Source organism: Micromesistius poutassou, assembly GCF_964030765.1.
Source record: "Micromesistius poutassou genome assembly, chromosome: 24".
Taxonomy (NCBI): domain Eukaryota; kingdom Metazoa; phylum Chordata; class Actinopteri; order Gadiformes; family Gadidae; genus Micromesistius; species Micromesistius poutassou.
Genome location: NC_140294.1, coordinates 7,046,313 through 7,066,364, shown reverse-complemented (window position 1 = coordinate 7,066,364; position 20,052 = coordinate 7,046,313). Strand labels below are relative to the sequence as shown.

Genomic DNA, 20,052 nt, shown 5'->3' with positions numbered 1-20,052 from the left:
AAACAGACACTTACACTTCTTTAGAGCTGGTTTCAGCCTCCACACTCCACCGTGCTCCACACTGGGGGGGAAACAAAGTGAGAGCAGCATGTTGAAACATTCACCTTCATCATCTGCTGTCTCATCACGTTCTACACAACATGAGTTACAGCTGCCTTTTCAAACTGCTTCATCTAGCAGCGGCTTGAATCCTTGTAGGAGACTTTGTCCCTGAGTGGTGAGCTGTCCTCTCCATACCTGAGAGTGTCCAGTCTCCAGCGTGGATCCTCCAGTCCAGCAGAGAGCAGCGCAGCTCCTGAGTCTCCTGGGTGATTGTAGCTCAGGTCCAGCTCTCTCAGATGGGAGGGGTTAGAGCTCAGAGCTGAGGCCAGAGAAGCACAGCCTTCCTGTGTGACCAGGCAGCCAGACAACCTGCACACACACACACACACACACACACACACACACACACACACACACACACACACACACACACACACACACACACACACACACACACGTGTGAACTATTACTTTTCTGGAGGTAAATCTTTTCAACGTCTTCTGATGTGGAACTTGTGGTTTAACTGTTTAATCATTAAAACTGTAAAGTTTTAGAGTAGAGTAAAAAAAAACTGTAGAATAAGACTGACCTGAGAGTTTCCAGTGTACAGTGTGGACTCCCCAGTCCAGCAGAAAGCAGCTTCACTCCTGAATCCTGCAGATCATTGGTACTCAGGTCCAGCTCTCTCAGACTAGAGGAGTTGGAGCTGAGAACTGAGGCCAGAGCATCACAGCATCTCTCTGACAGATGACAGCCATTCAGCCTTCACACACAATAAACACAACATGTTAGGAACTGTGATTAAAGTCACTTACATCTTTTACTGTTAACATAAAAGGACGTGTTGAAAACTTTAATTAGAGATGTTTTATTAATTGAACTACATTCAATCCATAAATGTTAATTTAATCATCTGTGTAACTTTTACTTTTAACATAATTAAGTTATTGTCTTCATCTTTATTAGAAAAGTGTTTTTAGTTTAACTAATGTTTAAAACATTGGATATTTAAATTTAGTATATGCTAAATGTGAACCTCCTAAGCTAGAGCAATTTGATTGGCTCACTATCTTGGGATATTGGACAATATCTTGAGATTGAGATCTCAAACTCGGGATATTGGGGAGCATGCGTGACGGTCATCTCGTCACGCTAATAAAAACAAATAAACAAATAAATCCTGGCAAAAAGTGTAATCTTGTTTATTTTTGGAGTGTTCACGTGTAGTTTATATAAAACAATGATTCACCTCAGGCTCCGTGAATAGTTCAAATGTATTAGCCCCTGCTATAAACAATCTAGCCCCCCGTAGCTCCCCAATCATAATTCTGTGATTAAAGTCACTTAGGGCGTTTACTAATAAAATAATGAAGGACGTGTTGAAATAAATTAATTAGAGATGTTTCAATAATTTAACTAATATATACTAGTCAATACATTAGATCCTTATGTTTATTCAATATTGGCTGTAAAATGTATAATGTTAAAGAGTATTTTGTAGTGTTTGAGACTCGTTTTGTATATAAATTTCACTTTTTAATCACATATGTCCTCCGTCTTTTCTCCGCATTTGTGGATCAGGAGGTTCGACCGTGAGGGTCATTCACACTTATTCCCACTTGATGCCCGATATGCGGACATCGGTGTCGCTCAGACATCAGTAGAATTTCCGGCTGGTTTAGGGGGGCGGGCTTGCAAGGGGCGGGGTATGACGTAGGGTCGAGGTTTGTTTTGGTTTGACCACAGACAGCATGGAGGCAGAACGGGCAGAACTCATCGCAATCATCTTAAATGTTGCTGCAGCGATGCATCATATATTCCGTTGCATCCACAACATCCGTATCGATCGATGAAAGATTGGAGCATGAGTTAGAGACAAATAGAAGAAACGACAAACAAGAAAGGCGTCGTGAACGACTGAGTTACCGGAGGAAGAGAGCATCCTTTTTGGCTTCATTTCACATCTAACAAACACTGGGACAAACGTAGTTGATTTCTGTGTTTAACTGAGAAAACAGGGAGTGGGAGGACAGGACCCTATAATGTTTAGCTAACTGTTGTCAATAACAATTGTTACGAGAGTTAGCGTATGTGTGTGCGCGAGAATGGCAGTGTTTGTGTGTGTGTGTGTGTGTGTGTGTGTGTGTGTGTGTGTGAGTGGACGAGCGAGGAGAGCGAGTGGTAGCATGTGTCAGTTTAGTGAAGTAATGAATGAGTCCGGTTGTGTCTGTGCAAACGTGTAAAGTTAGTGAAACTAAGAATAAAGTACCCAGCCTGTCAAGAATCGGTGGCCGCTTCATTCCGACCATATTCAAATCTATAAGCAGACCCACTGCCGGTCAAAGTGAAGGGTGTTACCCCTGAGAGAACATCGGCCCTGGAGGGAACGTCTCCCCTGTGCTCCTCGACTACGGTCTGGGAGCCGACAGCAGGAAAAGTGATACATAAAAATAAAAAAACATTTTCTATATACTCGTGCAGCTGTGAATTCATGTATTGTAATTTATTGTATTATGTTGTACTTGAGGGTTACGATAAGACCTATAATTTAGCATTCACCACGAATGACTCTGAAAAGCAGTGCCACATTAAAATATGTTTTAAACCATTCAGCGAACAAAAGGCAACAGGCTGATTATCGATTACGGTGCGGGTGCCACTCAATGACATGCAAACGTAGACCGAATCAACACACCCACTCAACTGGTGTGAAATGCCGACATCCTACTGCTCATTCACATATAAGGTAATTAACATTTCCGCCGGCTAAAATACTACCTAAGGGGTAGGCTAAAATACTACCTAAGGGGTAGTATTTTAGCCGTCTGTCCCTCGGGAGAATAGCGGGAGAATAGACGGTTGTACGTCCATATGTGAAAGCAGCTATAGTATTATGTACTTTGGGTTAGCTCTGGTGGCCCACACTCCACACGACCCTGAGAGACTTTATGTAAACACACACACATCCTATCGCTCTCAACCACGACTGCCTCGGTGCCGCTGACCCTCCCAGGATCCATTGCAGCACGACCACAGCCGTGACCGGCACAGTTATATGGATGGCTTAAATCAAGCGATCTGATTGGTTCTCAACTGTTGTATAATGAGCGTATACACACAGCTATGACTCCCGTTCAGTTTACAGAGTTCAGTATCACTCCGCGCCTAACTTGAACTGTTGTTTATTTATATATAAAAGCAATAGCATAGTTCACTGAAGCCTAAAAATATGTTGATTGATGGAGAGGGTGGAAATGTTGTAAAGCAATAGGCACACGGTGAGTGAACTCAATAGTAGGCTAAATTGCCGGCGAACCGAGCTACCGTCTCTAGCCTTCTCTCTGAAGGACGCTACCGTGTGTTGCATAGCAACTGCCGTACACTTTGCAGGCAGCCAGGAGGGACTACTTTTTTGTATTCGTTTAAAAAAAATGCTTTTGCGACTTTCTCGCTTTTTCAAAATTGAGGGTGTCTATGACTTTCATTTCGCCATACTTACGTAACTGTTTTATAAAAGCAATAGATCACTTCAGTCAGTGAAATGTTCTCATTATACCACAGTTAAACTGTGGTATAACTGTGGTATTGTGTATATTGAGATGTTATAAGTTAACCTCAAAAGATGTTTCCTATGTTATCATAACTTTTATATTCTACTATTATGTATGTTTTCGTTGTCTTTCCCCCTCCCTCCGTCCCTCTCCCCCCCCCCTCTGTCCCTCCCCCCTCTGTCCCTCTCCCTCTCCCCCCTCTGTCCCTCTCCCCCTCCCTCCCTCCCCCTCCTCCGTCTCTCTCCCTCCCTCCCCATCCCTCCCCCCCTCTGTCCCACTCCCCCCTCTCTCCCTCCCTCCTCCCCCTCTGTCCCTCCCCCCCTTTGTCCCTCCCCCCCTCTCCCCCCTCTGTCTTCCCCTAAAAATTCACCTCAAAACTAAAATGCAAACATTAGATTTTAGTGGAACTTCAACGGGAAATAAAGACTAACTAGACAGAAAACCACATTCAACACACAAACAGTTTTTTTTTCATTTTTCAGTGACCCAGGAGGTGCTGGAACATGTTCCGGCTCAAATGAAGCACTGTCCCCTATGCATTCAAAACATTAACTTAAACCTTTTTAAAGTGAGAATTTTTAAACCTTTTTAAAGTGAATCTGTTCACATGAATGGACACAGATGGATGGTAGGTGACCAAGGACATTTTCACGTCTAATAAAGGGGTGCACATTTTTTAGGTTGCCACCAAATTAAAAAGATTGTAGCCAGTAGAAAATGTGTCTTCAGCCCTGAGACGACATATTCTACTTATTTATTTAGACCAGTGAACTTTCTGGAGGTAAATCTGTTCAATGTCCTCTGATGTGGAACTTGTGGTGTAAGTGTTTGACCATTGAGTAAAACTGACCTGAGAGTTTCCAGTGTACAGTGTGGACTCCCCAGTCCAGCAGAGAGCAGCTTCACTCCTGAATCCTGCAGATCATTGGTACTCAGGTCCAGCTCTCTCAGACTAGAGGAGTTGGAGCTGAGAACTGAGGCCAGATCTTCACAGCATCTCTCTGACAGATGACAGCCATCCAGCCTTCACACACAATAAACACAACATGTTAGGAACTGTGATTAAAGTCGCTTACATCTTTTACTGTTAACATAAAAGAACGTGTTGAAAACTTTAATTAGAGATGTTTTATAAATTTAATTACATTCAATCCATGAATGTTAATTTAATCATCTGTGTAACTTTTACTTTTAACATAATTAAGTTATTGTCTTCATCTTTATTAGAAAAGTGTTTTTAGTTTAACTAATGTTTAAAACATTTGGATATTTAAATTTAGTATATGCTAAATGTGAACCTCCTAAGCTAGAGCAATTTGATTGGTTCACTATCTCTGGATATTGGACAATATCCCGAGATTGAGATCTCGAACTCGGGATATTGTGGAGCGCACATGATGGTCGTCTCGTCACTCTAATAAAAACAAATAAACCGCTCATAAAAACAAATAAATCCCGGCAAAAAGTGTAATCTTGTTTAATTTTGGAGTGTTCACGTGTAGTTTATATAAAACAATGATTCACCTCAGGCTCTGTGAGTAGTGGGGAATAGCCCCCGAGACCTTCGGCGAATAATTGTTAATTATTATAATTTATTTTTTATGATTAGGGAGTGTGTCAAATAAATAAATCATTACTACTTTTATATCATAGTATTAATTATTTTGTGTGTAATATAATACATTATCACTGAACGTACAGAGATGTTTCCTATGTTATTATAACTTTTATTTTCTAGTTTTATGTATATTATCTTGTGTGTATTGTTATACATGTTATTAGTGAACGCACAGATACGATTTGTATTTTATTATACCTTTTATATTCTAGTTTTCTGTATATTATGATACGTTATATATGTTATTAGTGAACCTACATATATGTTTTGTTAGTTATAATAACTTATATATTCTAGTATATATTATTATACATATATATATTATATTATATTTTATGTATATAGTGTTGTGTATTGTAATACATGTTATTAGTGAACTTACATATATGTTTTGTTAGTTATAATAACTTATATATTATAATATATATATATGTATATTATATTATTTATTATGTATATAGTGTTGTGTGTATTGTAATACATGTTATTAGTGAACTTACAGAGATGTTTTGGAGGCTCTGAACACTGGCAGCAGCCTCAGAAGACCCTCCTCTGAAGCAGAGTATTTCTTCAGGTCAAACACGTCCAGCTCCTCTTCTGATGACAGTAAGATGAAGACCAGAGCTGACCACTGAGCAGGAGAGAGAGATTCTGTGGAGAGACTTCCTGATGTCAGGGACTGTTGGATCTCCTCCACTAGAGAACGGTCGTTCAGCTCATTCAGACAGTGCAACAGATTGATGCTTCTCTCTGGAGAGAGATCTCCATCTATTTTCTTCTTGATGTAAGACACTGTTTTCTTATTAGTCTTTGAGCCACTTCTTGTCTGTCCCAGCAGACTTTTTTTAATCAGAGTGATCAGTGAGCTAATTCCTGTCTGTCTCAGCAGACCTCGTAGGAGAATCTGATTGGTCTCCAGAGAGAGGCCCAGGAGGAAGCGGAGGAACAAGTCCAGGTGTCCGTTCTCACTCTGTAAGGCCTTGTCCACAGCACTCTGGTAGAGGAGGAGGAGTTTATCTTCCCCAAAGTTTGGTTGTTCTTTTGAGAGCAGATTGACCTCAGTGTTGATGAAGTGCTTAAAGACATAAAGGGCAGCCAGAAACTCCTGGATGCTCAGATGGACAAAGCAGAACACCTTGTGATGGTACAGCCCACACTCCTCTTTAAAGATCTGGGTGAACACTCCTGAGTACACTGAGGCTGCTCTGATATCGATGCCACACGCTGCCAGGTCTGCCTCGTAGAAGATCAGGTTGCCATTCTCCAGCTGGTTAAAAGCCAGTTTTCCCAGAGAAACAATGATCTCCTTGTTCTTTGAACTCCAGTGTGGATCTGTTTCAGCTCTGCCATGATACTTCCTGTCCCCCAGTATGGACTGAACCCTCAGGAAGTGGCTGTACATCTGAGTCACGGTCTTGGGCATCTCTTCTTCTCTCTGGGATGTTTTGAAGCAGTCCTCCAGAACTGTAGCAGTGATCCAACAGAAGACTGGGATGTGACACATGATGTGGAGGCTTCGTGATTTCTTGACGTGGGAGATGATTGTGCTGGCCACCGTCTCCTCTCTGAATCTCTTCCTGAAGTACTCCTCCTTCTGTGGGTCGGTGAACCCTCTCACCTCTGTCACCATGCCAACACACTCAGCAGGGATCTGATTGGCTGCCGCAGGGCGTGTGGTTATCCAGATGCGAGCAGAGGGAAGCAGGTCGCCCCTGATGAGGTTTGTCAGCAGCACGTCCACCGAGGTGGACTTTGTGACATCAGTCCAGATCGGGTTTCTCTGGAAGTCCAGAGGAAGTCGACACTCATCCAGACCATCCAAGATGAAGACAACTTGGAACCGATCAAATCTGCAGATTCCTGCTTCTTTTGTCTCATTAAAGAAGTGATAAAGAAGTTCCACCAAGCTAAACTCTTTGTCTTTCAGTAAATTCAGCTCTCTGAAAGTGAGGAGAAATGTGAAGTGTATGTCGTGGTTGGTTTTGCCTTCAGCCCAGTCCAGAGTGAACTTGTGTGTTAAGACGGTTTTACCAATGCCGGCAACTCCAGTTGTCATTATTGTCCTGATTGGTTGATCTTGTCCAGGTAAGGGTTTAAAGATGTCCTCACATCTGATTGGTGTTTCCTCCATGACTGGTCTCCTGGAAGCTGTTTCAATCAGTCTGACCTCATGTTCCTGGTTGACCTCTCCACTGCCTCTCTCTGTGATGAAGATCTCTGTGTAGAAGTCATTCAGAGGTGTTGGCTGTCCTGCTTTAGCAATTCCCTCAGACACATTGTTGAACTTCTTCTTCAAATGATACTTGATTTTACATTGGCACTCGACAGCAGCAGATCCTAAATGAGAAAACAACAGAAGACATCAGTTAGTGGATGGTGACATCAGTGGAAATATTTCATGTATATTTCAATATTTCCTGTTCAATTATCAACATTGTGATATTTAGTTTTTTCATAACTTGTGGTCAAAGAAGCTGGTCATGACAAGGACTGCATGTTACAGATCAAAATGTTCAGGACTCATTCGATATTTTCACAGCAATATATATGGTCTAATGATAGTAATAATGATGGTGAATCAGTCTAAAGTGACTTGTTATGTTGATATAACAAGATAGTGTTGCATCTATTCCACTGAGTTATTCTGCTGTTGATCTGCAGTATAATTTTTAACATTCTTTAACCTGATACCCCCACGATAACCCTACATATCTGGATCAAACCATGTAACCTGATACCCCACAATAACCCCACATATCTGGACCAAACCATTTAACCTGATAGACCCACAATAACAACTACATATCTGGATCAAACCATTCAACCTGATACCCCACAATAACCCTACATATCTGGATCAAACCATTTAACCTAATAACTCCACAATAACCCTACATATCTGGATCAAACCATTCAACCTGATACCCCCACAATAACCCTACATATCTGAATCAAACCATTTAACCCCAAAGAGGAAATAAGTCTCCACATTGAAGTTAAAAGTCATTCAGTCTGAAAAGAACAAATAGTCTCATACTGCTCCTTAAAAATATAATTTCTCTATAAAGTCTCTTCTGCCCTTCAAAATAATAGTCTCCTCTGTCTTCAAAGTAAGAGTATCTTACCGCCCCCCAGTGTGTGGGCCACTTCCTCCTGGTTCATCTCCTTCTCTGTTTGATGCTGCTGTACAGACTGAGCACTGGTAACCTTTGACCTCTCCTGGTGTCTGTGGAGAACACACACACACATACACACACACACACACACACACACACTTGCATTTTTCCTGACTTGTAAACATCAGTACCAGTAGAGTCTGATAACAAGAGTCTGCTCTCTGCTGCTGGACTCTTCTAGCTGGACGTTTGATAGAAGCTGTATCTTTATAATATAACGATAAATCCTCACCTCTTCTCAATAGACTGATTTCCATCTTTAAAGTTATGAGGTATACCCATAGACCAGTCACTCTTCATGGAGACACAGCTGGGTCCAGGGGAGTCTGCTCTCTGCTGCCTCCTTCTGAAAAACAAGTTAGGATTTGTGGATATTGTTTCATTTGATCATTTATTGCAGTGCTACTAAACTACTTTCTCATGACTTTTCATTTCAATAATCTTTCTCAGATTATTGAAATGGAAATATAAGGACAGGCTGAAAAAGTTATTATGTAATTTAAGCACTAACATGTTAACATGTTAACATAAAAACACACTAAGTATCCTTCATACTGTGCATAGAGTGTTGATTCACAATGCGTTTAGCTAACATAGAAATAGAGCAGTCAGTTTCTACATTTCTACACAGACCTGTGTTATTCTTCATGGATTATTGGTTTCAATAAATCTCTTCACCTCAAAAGATCAAGCTGATTCAATAAAAGCCGCTTGAAAGACGTTGAACCTTCTAACATTAAACCTGTAAAGTCTGCTACAAGTCGTCTTAATATTCACTTCATTCACACGATTCAAACAGCAGAATAAACGGCCTCAGCCATGAACCAATCCATCTCCAAGTGGTCCTGTGATTGGACGTTGGTATGTTCTGATTAACGATGGGCAGGCAGATCAAGATGATCCGCGGGCCGCCAGTTGAACAGCCCTGATGTATCGGCTGAATCCTCACCTCGTCTTAGAAGGTTGGTGATTTCCATCTTTAAACTGGTCAGGTGGATCCATAGAGCGGTCACTCTTCATGGAGACACTGCTGGGTCCAGGGGAGTCTGCTCTCTGCTGCTGTGCTGGGCTTCAACACAACACACACACACACACACACACACACACAGCTTTTAATCACACTGCAGTTTTGACAATGACAAGATAATTCTTCTGTTTTTAGGTGAGAGCATTTCACTTGTTTCCAGCTTTTAAGTCCATAATTATCTATCTATATATTATAACTTGTTATTGAGATGTTATTACTGGCTCTGAGTAACCTAATGCTTTGAATTAGAATCACAGAATTCTAAATCTGTTTGATCAACACTGACACACCAAACTGCTTTGTCAAAGTCTTATTTAGAAAACTCGATCAACAGTAACCGTACCTTTCAGTCAAGATGAGAAGCAGAGTATCTTTTCATAGAATTCAAAGGCAAACCCATGTGTCTAGTTTGCTTAGAAACAATATCAGTCATGAAAGATTTCAACTTAAGTCTCCACTACTACAACTGCACTGACTATGATGCTAGTTGTTCACTTAATGTTGGCCCACTGTTATGTCTGAGTATAGACATGTTAAAAATGACATTTGAGCATGGAAAATATGAAAATAATGTATGTTGTTTGAATTAACATACATAGGCTATGAATCAAAAAGATTTTTTAGGTAGTGGCCATCCCCAGAATGCACCAGAATACAGGAAATCACATCTACCAAATTCAACATCTTCTGGGGGAGGACCCCCAGACCCCCGCCCACGACTACGCCCCATCAACAACTTTCATCACCAGCCACCACTGATACAGACACATATCTACACATCATTTGTTCTTCTTTTTTATTCTTTTGTATCTTCTCTCATATCCGATTAGGTGAAGAGCGCGGTCATGTGCCCTCTGATGGTGATGATGAAAATTGTGGCCCTCTTAATCATGAAAGTTGCCCATCCCTGAGTGACGTCAAAGTCACGTTACGATACGACTGTTCAACATGAGGTCGCATTGAGAGAAATCCCTCCTGTATCTGATTCAGGACCGCGTATGGAAGTGGCCCAAACCACAATTGAACAGACCTGATTCCGTGTGATTTGTGCTGTTCACACTGTTCTGAATGAAATCGGATCGGAGTCACCTTTGAGCAAAACAATCTGGCAACTCTTGCTTGCAGAGTGACGAGGCCAATCACAGCCTTTCACCACCATAACATGTCCCGCCTCCGCCCCCCCGACCCTCCACCGCTGAAGAAGCCCCCCTCCATGTCTGACCGCTCACTCTCTAAGTCCTCACCTCTTCCCAATAGACTGATTTCCATCTTTAAAGTTATGAGGTGGACCCATAAAGCGGTCACTCTTCATGGAGACACAGCTGGGTCCAGGGGAGTCTGCTCTCTGCTGCTGCGCTGGGCTTCAACACAACACACACACACACACACACACACACACACACACACAGCTGTTACTCAGACTAATGATGGAGTCATGATGTATCACTGCTGAGCTCTGAGATGGACAACAGTCACAGACAGAGAGATCCTCTTCTTACCTCTTAGCTTTGCTCCGGCGGCCATGTTCCCCAGACAGAGTGGTCTTAGAGGTAGGACCCCTCTCCTCTCTCTCCTCATCCATAGTAGACTGGAGACCTGGACACAAACACAACTCATCCATCACTTCATTTGCCTTCTGAACTTTAGCTGTTTATTGAGAGAGACGATCATTGTGACTGCGTCACACTAAAGCGTTATGGACGTCATAGACCATCAATATGAACCCCACAACAACATACCCACACTGCCCTCACTACAGTACAGATGTGTACAGCACATGAGAACTGAGAGATGAGAATGAAACACCTTGGAGACTGTAACTGTGCTTAAACTACAACACAAAAAAGATACACAATAGACTTAATAAATGCATTGTGGTACAATTAAAAGTGAAGAACGTTAGAATCATTTCTCCACTGGAACAAAGTCTGAATTCTGCCACTTTACTGAACCACAGATTCCATATAAATCAACTGGTGAAGCTCAACACATCGATAGGGTATCCTCTTATGACCAACGGGTCTCTCTCTCTCCCTCCAGGCTCTCTCTCTGGCTCCAGCTGTGGTTTAAGCCATAGGAATCGAGTCTAGACCCACAGGAACCCCCCTGTGAAAGTGGTACAGTCCAGCAACAGGCTACTATAGGATCTATAAAACTGTCAATCCCCAGTCAATACGCACAAATATTAAACCTTTTAAATATCAGCACATTGAAAGGACTTCTGTTACGTCCTTCTCTTCATTCTGAGCATCAAGACAAACAAATCACTTGAATATTGAACGCAATGTTGAATTTACCACAGGTCAGTAAAGCAGTAAAACATGAACTAACAATGTATTCTCTATAGTAAACTCATTATTATATACCAGTAACCTAAAGACAATATAAACGGTAGTAAACTGGTCATTATTATATACCAGTAACCTAAAGACAATATAAACGGTAGTAAACTGGTTATTATTATATACCAGTAACCTAAAGACAATATAAACGGTAGTAAACTGGTCATTATTATATACCAGTAACCTAAAGACAATATAAACTGTAGTAAACTGGTCATTATTATATACCAGTAACGTAAAGACAATATAAACGGTAGTAAACTGGTTATTATCATGTACCAGTAACCTAAAGACAATATAAACGGTAGTAAACTGGTTGTTCATTATTATATACCAGTAACCTAAAGACAATATAAACGGTAGTAAACTGGTTATTATTATATACCAGTAACCTAAAGACAATATAAACGGTAGTAAACTGGTTATTATTATATACCAGTAACCTAAAGACAATATAAACGGTAGTAAACTGTCTATCTTATCTTATCTTACCTTATCTACTCCGTGATTAAAACGCGTCCATACGGTATAAAGTTATAAAAGTGTGTTTATAAAACAAGTTAATCAGGTGAAAGGTTTTAAAAGCGGAGAAAGAAGAGCTGCTGGCTGCGACAGACCGCTCAGATGAGGAAGTTCAGAATGGAACCGATCTGACGCTCAGAGAGACGGAGGAGGAGGAGACACACACACACACACACACACACACACACACACACGCGCACACGCACACACACACTAGTATTCAGGGCTGATTAAGACAATGCGCTCTAAGGGCAGCAGTCCCGGGCCTCGCCCGGTTGAGCGAGTTGAGCAAGGATCCCTTGCGGCTCACTGAACATTGCGACCACGCCCACGGTCGCTACAATAACAACAACAATTAAAGCTGCAAGCAGCATTTTACGGGTGCCAAGGCTAAATCCAACCAATAAGACCCTGTCAGACCATTAAGACCCTGACAGGCCGTTAAAACCCTGACGCAGACCATGAAGACCCTGATGAAGACAATTAAGTTAAACTTTTGTTTGCATATGGTTGAAAACGCTGGAATAGCCTCAGCTTGGATCTGTTGATGGGCGAACAAACTTTCATGACCGTACGTCAAAAGGCTGAGGAGGTATGAGTCTTTAAAGTTTTCAATTGATCGCTTTAGCGCCCCCTATCGTCCTATTTTGATTAACTTTAGCCTGGTTAACCTTGACCTATGCTTCTTTAAGTACACAAGTTTGGTGATGATTGACTTAAGTTTACCCCGCCTTTAGTCACCTAACATTGATTGGGCTAATTTAGACATCCAGCCTCCATTTTGTTACTGGTTCTGGCTTCCCTAGGAACATGTGCTCAACATTAGGAGATACAAATGTCTACAGGATTTCATGACTGTAGGTGAAAGGGGTCAGGAAATATGGCCGTCCAATGTATGCATTTTCAGTTAATTGTTATACTGCCCCACATGGGCCGATCTGGATACAATTTGGAGAGGTTGCATTTTCAGTTAATTGTTTTACCGCTCCCTATAGCCCAATTTAGATACAATTTGGACAGTTCCATCTTAACCCATCTGCAGTTTGATGATGATTGGTTTAAGTTAACCTTGCCTTTTGGTATTAAGTATATTTTGGACGATTTTGAGACTCTGCCGGCCATGTTGTTTTATCAATTGACTTCATCTTACTTGAGCAGTTGGAACTTTGGTCCCCTACAGCCACTAAGTTGGTCCCGAAGTCTTTTCGTGTTTTAAACCACACCCCTTTTAAAAGTCAATGGCTCCTGGGTGCTTTAGTCTTTATTTTACAGACTTTCTTTATGTCAGATTAAAGACATTGGTCCATAGATGATATGTACCAAAGGATTTTTGTCTAAGTAAAAAAAACCTAGGATCCTTAGGGAATTTAGTGTTTTTAACAAAATTCAAGATGGCCGTAAATCTTTTCGACAGAAGTCATAGGTTCTTGAGGCATATTTGTTCACCCTGAGAATATGCATGTGAGCTCAAAGTTTCATGACTGTAAGTTAAAGCGTTTACGAGATATGCTTGTTCAAATTTTGGATTTTTGGACTGTTGCTATAGCGCAATCTTTAGGCCAATCAGTGTGATATTTGCTCTCTATTAATCTTGACTTGCCTCTACAGCTGTAGTAAGTTTCATAAAAAGTATGCGAGCGGTTTAGGCTGTGTAAGTCAAATGTGGCGGAATAAAGCTGCAAGCAGCATTTTACAGGTGACAAGCCTAAATCCAACCAGTAAGACCCTGTTAGACCATTAAGACCCTGACAGGCCATTAAGACCGTGACGCAGACCATGAAGACCCTGATAGACCATTAAGACCGTGACGCAGACCATAAGACCCTGACGAATAAGTATTCAAGTTTGGTGATGATTGACCGCACAGACTTCACATGGAACCGTCGCAACGCAGTCGTTGTTATGTTAAGCCGAGTTGCTAGACGACCCTGGCTGCAAATTAAATTTGCTGCCGCTAGGGGTGTCTAGATTTCTAGGCTGGCAGAATGGTTCTCTGCTTACTAAAAGCAACCAACCTGTCCATCAGGAATCCTGAAGTTATAAACATAACAAAAGCAATCATAGGTGGAATGTACAGGTACTTTCCTTGCCACACCTTACAAAGAACATAACTGACAGTCAGCCAAGCAATAATCCTGGGAGATTTATGACTTACTACCATGCATACACAGATTCAGACTGTTCATGCACAACAATGGTGTTGCCGTAACCTAATTATAACCTATGACCTCATGTGGTATACAAGGAAACTCTCATCTATCTCTCTCACACACACACGCACACCTCACAAGGTCTGTGTAAAGAACACACTGACAGCAGCAGAAAATGTGTCTTACACCAATGAGCTGACATTAATACATAGCACACAAAATAGGCATGTAAAAGGCCAATGCGTGAGCAAAATAAACACCTGAATGCGACCAAATTATCGTAATAACTATTAAATTAGGTGGTTGTACACAAGGCACTTCGCTATATCTCACTAACACTTTTTTTCAAAACCAGCCCAAACTGTATGTACCCGCCCAATGCTAACTGTTCCAGCCTAAAGTGATGAAAAGTAGCCCAGTTGGGAGGGGAACAGCCCAATCTTGCAACACTGGTTAGTGTTTTTGGGGAAAACTGATCCAAAGTTGATCAGGATGATCAGCGTATTCTGGAGTTTCTAATGGAATAGATTTGCACATCTGTTTCGATTAGTGATAGTTGTAACACATTGGGTTGGAGAGTTTGAAGTTTAAAATATCCTACCAGGTAGAGAACAAGCGGAAACATATCATTGTGGGCTAAATTGGCAATGGCTGGGGCAGAATGGTTCTCTGCTTACTAAGAGCAACCAACCTGTTCATCAGGAAGTAAGTAATATGTTTGGCTACTGAAATCATAGGTGGAATGTAAAGGTACTTCTTTGGAAGCAACTATCAACCGTCCCTTGGAACCATTTCCTTGACACACCTTAAAAATAACATAACTGACAGTTATGGAATAGCCTCAGCTTGGATCTGGTGATAGGCAAACAAACTTTCATGACCGTACAACAAAAGGCTGAGGAGTTATGAGTCTTTAAAGTTTTCAATGAATTGCCGTAGCGCCCCCTATGGTCCTATTTGGATGAACTTTAGCCAGGTTAACCTTGACCTATGCTTCTTGAAGTACTTGCGCGATGATTGACTCAAGTTAACCCTGCCTTTAGTCACCTAACATTGGTTGGGCTAATTTGGACGTCCAGCCACCATTTTGTTACAGGTTCTTGGTTTCCTAGGAACATGTGCTCAACATTAGGAGAGACAAATGTCTACAGGATTTCATGACTGTAGAAGAAAGGGGTCAGAAAATATGCATTTTCAGTTTGATGATGATTGGATTAATTTAACCCCGCCTTTTGGCATTAAGGTAAATTTGGACGACTTTGAGCCTCTGGCGGCCATGTTGTTTTATCAATTGACTTCATCGTACTTGAGCAGTTGGAACTTTGGTCCCCAACAGCCACTAAGTCAGTCCCGCGCAAATCAAACATTCCGTCTATGAACTGTGGTGACTTTAGTTACAGGCCACGCCCATCTCGATGTCGCGTCATAATTTAAATTATGTGGTTATGTTCTGAACAACTTTTGTATTGGAGTCAAGATCGTAGGAGTCAATTTTGACATTGATATGAGCATTTAAGTCTTTTTGCGGTTTAAACCACACCCCTTTTAGAAGTCAATGGCTCATGGGTGCTTTAAAATTGATTGTACAGACTAATTTTTAAGTCAGATTGAAGAAATTGGTGCATAGATGATATGGGCTAAAGGATTTTTGTCAAAGTTAAAAAACCTGGGATCCTTGGGGAATTTAGTGTTTTTAACAAAATTCAAGATGGCCACAAATCTGTTTGCCGGAAGTCATAGTTTCTTGAGGCATATTTGTTCAGCATGAGGATATGCATGTGTGAACAAAGTTTCATGTCTGTAAGTTAAAACGTTTACGAGATATGCTTGTTCAAAGTTTGCATTTTTGCAAACACACACACACAGACACACACACGCACACACGGACACAAACACACACACTTGATGGGTTTGTAATTTTGGGGAAAAGTGTAAATATTGCGTCTTTTTCAAACAGAATTGAGGGAATGCAGACGCACCGAAAGGCCACAGGAAACGCAAATAAAGAGGACCCGCCTCTTCCCGTCGCAGAGCTGCAGAGATCATAGTCAGAGATTATAATGAAACATGGATTTGATAGGCAGAGGTTCAAACACAATATCTCTCTCTTTCTCTCTCTCTCTCTCTCTCACTCTCTCTCTCTCTCTCACTGTATCTCTTTGTCTCTCGCCCTCCTTACCTTCTGCAGACTGAGCATGCCCAGTTGGCCGTCGTCCTCTGGGGCTTCCTGGGAGGAGAGCAGGGCTCTAGGGAACACAGGAGAAAGGTTGCTGGTTCAACTGCCACACAGTACAGGACAGTCTAGCTTCAGGATGCTTGACTGCCAAATGAAAGGTTGTGGGTTTGAACCCCCAATATAGTCCCCCTGTAAGCGTCCTTGAGAAAGAAGTCCTCTAATGAGGCCTGACCTGCGCGTCCCGGCGCCGTTATATTTTCCCACGTTTGAGTTTGTGATAGTAAGCGTGTAGTAAGTTATACTAGAGTTTGTGATGCATTTTGAAAACAGGAGATGAGCCCCTGGTCTAATGCGCCTCCTGGCTTGAGAAACCCGTTCTCAAAGACTTACTTTTAGTCATTATTTAGGTAGCACACACATATTATGAATGCCTTCGGCAGAATTCAAATGGGCCATTTTAATCTAGATTAATCTAGATGAAAAAAATTTATCTATGCCCACCACTATTAAAAATGCAACAATCTGCACAATGACCCAGACATTATACATCTCCGTCCTCTTCCCTTGTCTTTGAGCAGCACCTTGGTCTTCAGAGTCACCAAGTTTTCAATTTTGTAATCATGTAAAACATAGTGACATAGCTGTAGGCATCCAGTGTCGTGTAGGACTTCAGGCTCTCTCGGGAATAGAGACTTGGTGTCTCGATCAGGTATGAATGGATGTCCGGCCACTGAAGTCGGGGCCACTTTTTCCTATTTATCCACTCACCTGCCCCTAACGCGCATGGGTCATTAAGATGTAGCCTATCCCATTCACTAATGTTAATTTATCCGCATAACCAATTTTATCACTCGCTGATAAACTGTTGTAGTAAGCTGACAACATCGCTAGTTAACACCGCAACTGCAAGTTAACCACACGGAGATAACCGCAAAGGAGGCAACCGGTGAAATGTTTTTCTTTCTGCAGTCATGCTGCGCGCACATCCGCCGTGTTGATAAACAAATAATCCCCCTATACATTAATGACACAGAAATTAACCTTTTCAATCAATGGAAGTGCCGCCACTCCGACAATTAGACGTTAATGTCGGAGTGGATATATGTCGGAAAGGACGGCGGATAATAGTTGTACCAGCTAGCTGATCGACAGACCGACCAGACCGGTTTTGACCGGTCTGGCCGGTTCGCCCCGACAGGGCTCATTTTCCCCCCATTTTCCCCATAATGACCGGCGTTCTATACATTATCCCTTACATAACAGTCTGCCGAACGGCGTTCTATACATTATCCCTTACATAACAGTCTGCCGAACGGCGTTCTATACATTATCCCTTACATAACAGTCTGCCGAACGGCGTTCTATACATTATCCCTTACATAACAGTCTGCCGAACGGCGTTCTATACATTATCCCTTACATAACAGTCTGCCGAACGGCGTTCTATACATTATCCCTTACATAACAGTCTGCTGAACGGCGTTCTATACATTATCCCTTACATAACAGTCTGCCGAAATTGCTATTGCATTTTAAATCAAATAGGCTACAGACTCACATGATCAATCACTTCTCGGTTCTACTGCTAGTTCAATATCAAACAAAGTCATTACAATACAATTATATCATAGCCCTATACACGATGAAAACACAAAGGCCAATGTTTACTGTGAATGTCACAATATCTCAATTAATAAATGCACATACTCAGTCAAAAGGATTCAGCACAAAGTTGAAAAAGCAAAGAAATGAAATGACCGTCTCCGACTCTCCGTCTACGTGATATTGATATTTTGATGCTGTCAAATTCGTGATAACCGTTCAAACCAACCGTTCACCAAATTCAACCGTTACAAATGGGCGGAGCCCACTTATATTGCCTCTGTGAAAGGCGCGTCCGCCAGGGATCCGACTTGGGTCCGCGGATCCGCTGTTTGACAGTGGGCGGAGCCATCCTCTGTGAAAGGCGCGTCCGCGTCCAGGGATCCGACTCGGGTCCGCTCAGGATCCGCTGTTTGACAGTAGAATTTTTCGGAGGCGGAGCGGATCCTCTGGGCGGAGCCTAAACGAATGTGACAGTAACGCGGGTTTGGCGACTTGAAAGCGGATCCGCCTCGGAGTCTCTTGCTGTGTGGGACCCCACCTGCCTTCATCTCCCTGCCTCAGGCCACCCCACCTGCCTTCCCTTCCCTTCACCAACTCAACCGCCCTGACACTGTTAGGGCGGGTCTTCTACAAAAAAAAGAAAAAAGCTTTTGCACAACCATGGGGGCAGAGGTTTTTCTGTTGTGCCTCTACAGCCCAAACTCAAGTACCAGCGGTAGAGGAGACCTCCAGCCTCCAGGCAGCTGGCCCTGGAGCCAAGTACCAGCGGTAGAGGAGACCTCCAGCCTCCAGGCAGCTGGCCCTGGAGCCAAGTACCAGCGGTAGAGGAGACCTCCAGCCTCCAGGCAGCTGGCCCTGGAGCCAAACAAGTCATCTTCTCAGATGTGCAATGCACATCTGGGCAATTCATTGCTGTCTTGCAAGAAGTTTTTCCACCGCTTAAATTAGCGGGAGGATTCAAGACAATGCGGTGCTGCCGCAGCAGGGATCTCATAGACATCGTTATGCCTGCAGGGGGCTATACAGTGAGCTTTCTGAAAAACCAAAGCAACCTAAATAAGGCAGTGGCCTATATAGTCCCCATGCAGCATAACCTGACTGTAAAGGAGGTTGAAAAAAATGTAAGAAATACCTTGAAATCTCTCTTTTGTTGACATGTTTTATTTTGCTGTGATACACCATAATTTCTGTACATTACATTTAAGGAGGACGACGTGGGGCATCTCTACCCTCAGGAGATGTGCTGCAGGTGTAACTCTGCAGTGCCGTTGCATCTTTTGCAGAGCCACCTGCAGAACTGCAACAGCAGGTAAGCAACTGTCACTATTCCGTTACTTTTTCAGTTCCAGTACAGATTTTTTTTAGTGAGCATGTGTGAGCCCAAGCTCTTCCTACGTATAGTTGATTTAATGACTATCAATCATCTTGGTTGGTGGTTCTTATACTTATTATGCACTCTGATAGTGTAGACTGCTGTGACAAAAAAAATCTAATGTTGTTAATACACAGCCAAGGCTCTGTAAACTTGTATGTAGACAAAGGGTATGTAAACAAACAACCATAGCTAGCAACATGCCTGTTAACATGCCAGTTTACAGAGCCAAGGCGTTGTAATAACAATTTTGTTTTGTTTAGCACACACACAGTAAGGACATGTAGCGGCTCGTGAGGAGATATTCACAGATTTTGACAAAGTGATTTTCACAAGAAACGTTCTCCACAATAGCTGACTCCACCCTTAAGAAGAATACAAAGATAAAATGTTTTGCTTGATAACATTTACACAGCCATATTTATACAGTACATCTCTTTTAATACAACTTTTCATACATAACCTGTCAT

The 20,052-nt window shown here is 42.0% G+C and overlaps 2 protein-coding genes across 21 annotated transcripts in view; one reads left to right on the top strand and one right to left on the bottom strand.

The window, feature by feature from the left end:
• The window catches only part of LOC311369502 (NLR family CARD domain-containing protein 3-like), a gene marked incomplete at both ends in the record, with an annotated part of 312,051 nt that overhangs the window by 53,934 nt on the left and 238,065 nt on the right, over nucleotides 1-20,052 (bottom strand). For 6 of the 19 annotated variants that reach the window (XM_084487668.1, XM_084487685.1, XM_084487671.1 and 3 more), the window contains one exon: nucleotides 8,338-8,438. The exons of 12 other annotated variants lie outside the window; for them this stretch is intronic. In XM_084487668.1, coding sequence (XP_084343794.1) covers nucleotides 8,338-8,438 — 101 coding nt within the window. Of the gene's footprint in view, nucleotides 1-8,337; nucleotides 8,439-8,620; nucleotides 8,679-20,052 lie in introns of those variants that run through there. One more of the 19 variants, XM_084487673.1, reaches the window with a different exon arrangement.
• The window catches only part of LOC311369547 (gamma-aminobutyric acid receptor subunit gamma-3-like), a 150,789-nt gene that overhangs the window by 98,146 nt on the left and 32,591 nt on the right, over nucleotides 1-20,052 (top strand). The window lies entirely within an intron of this gene.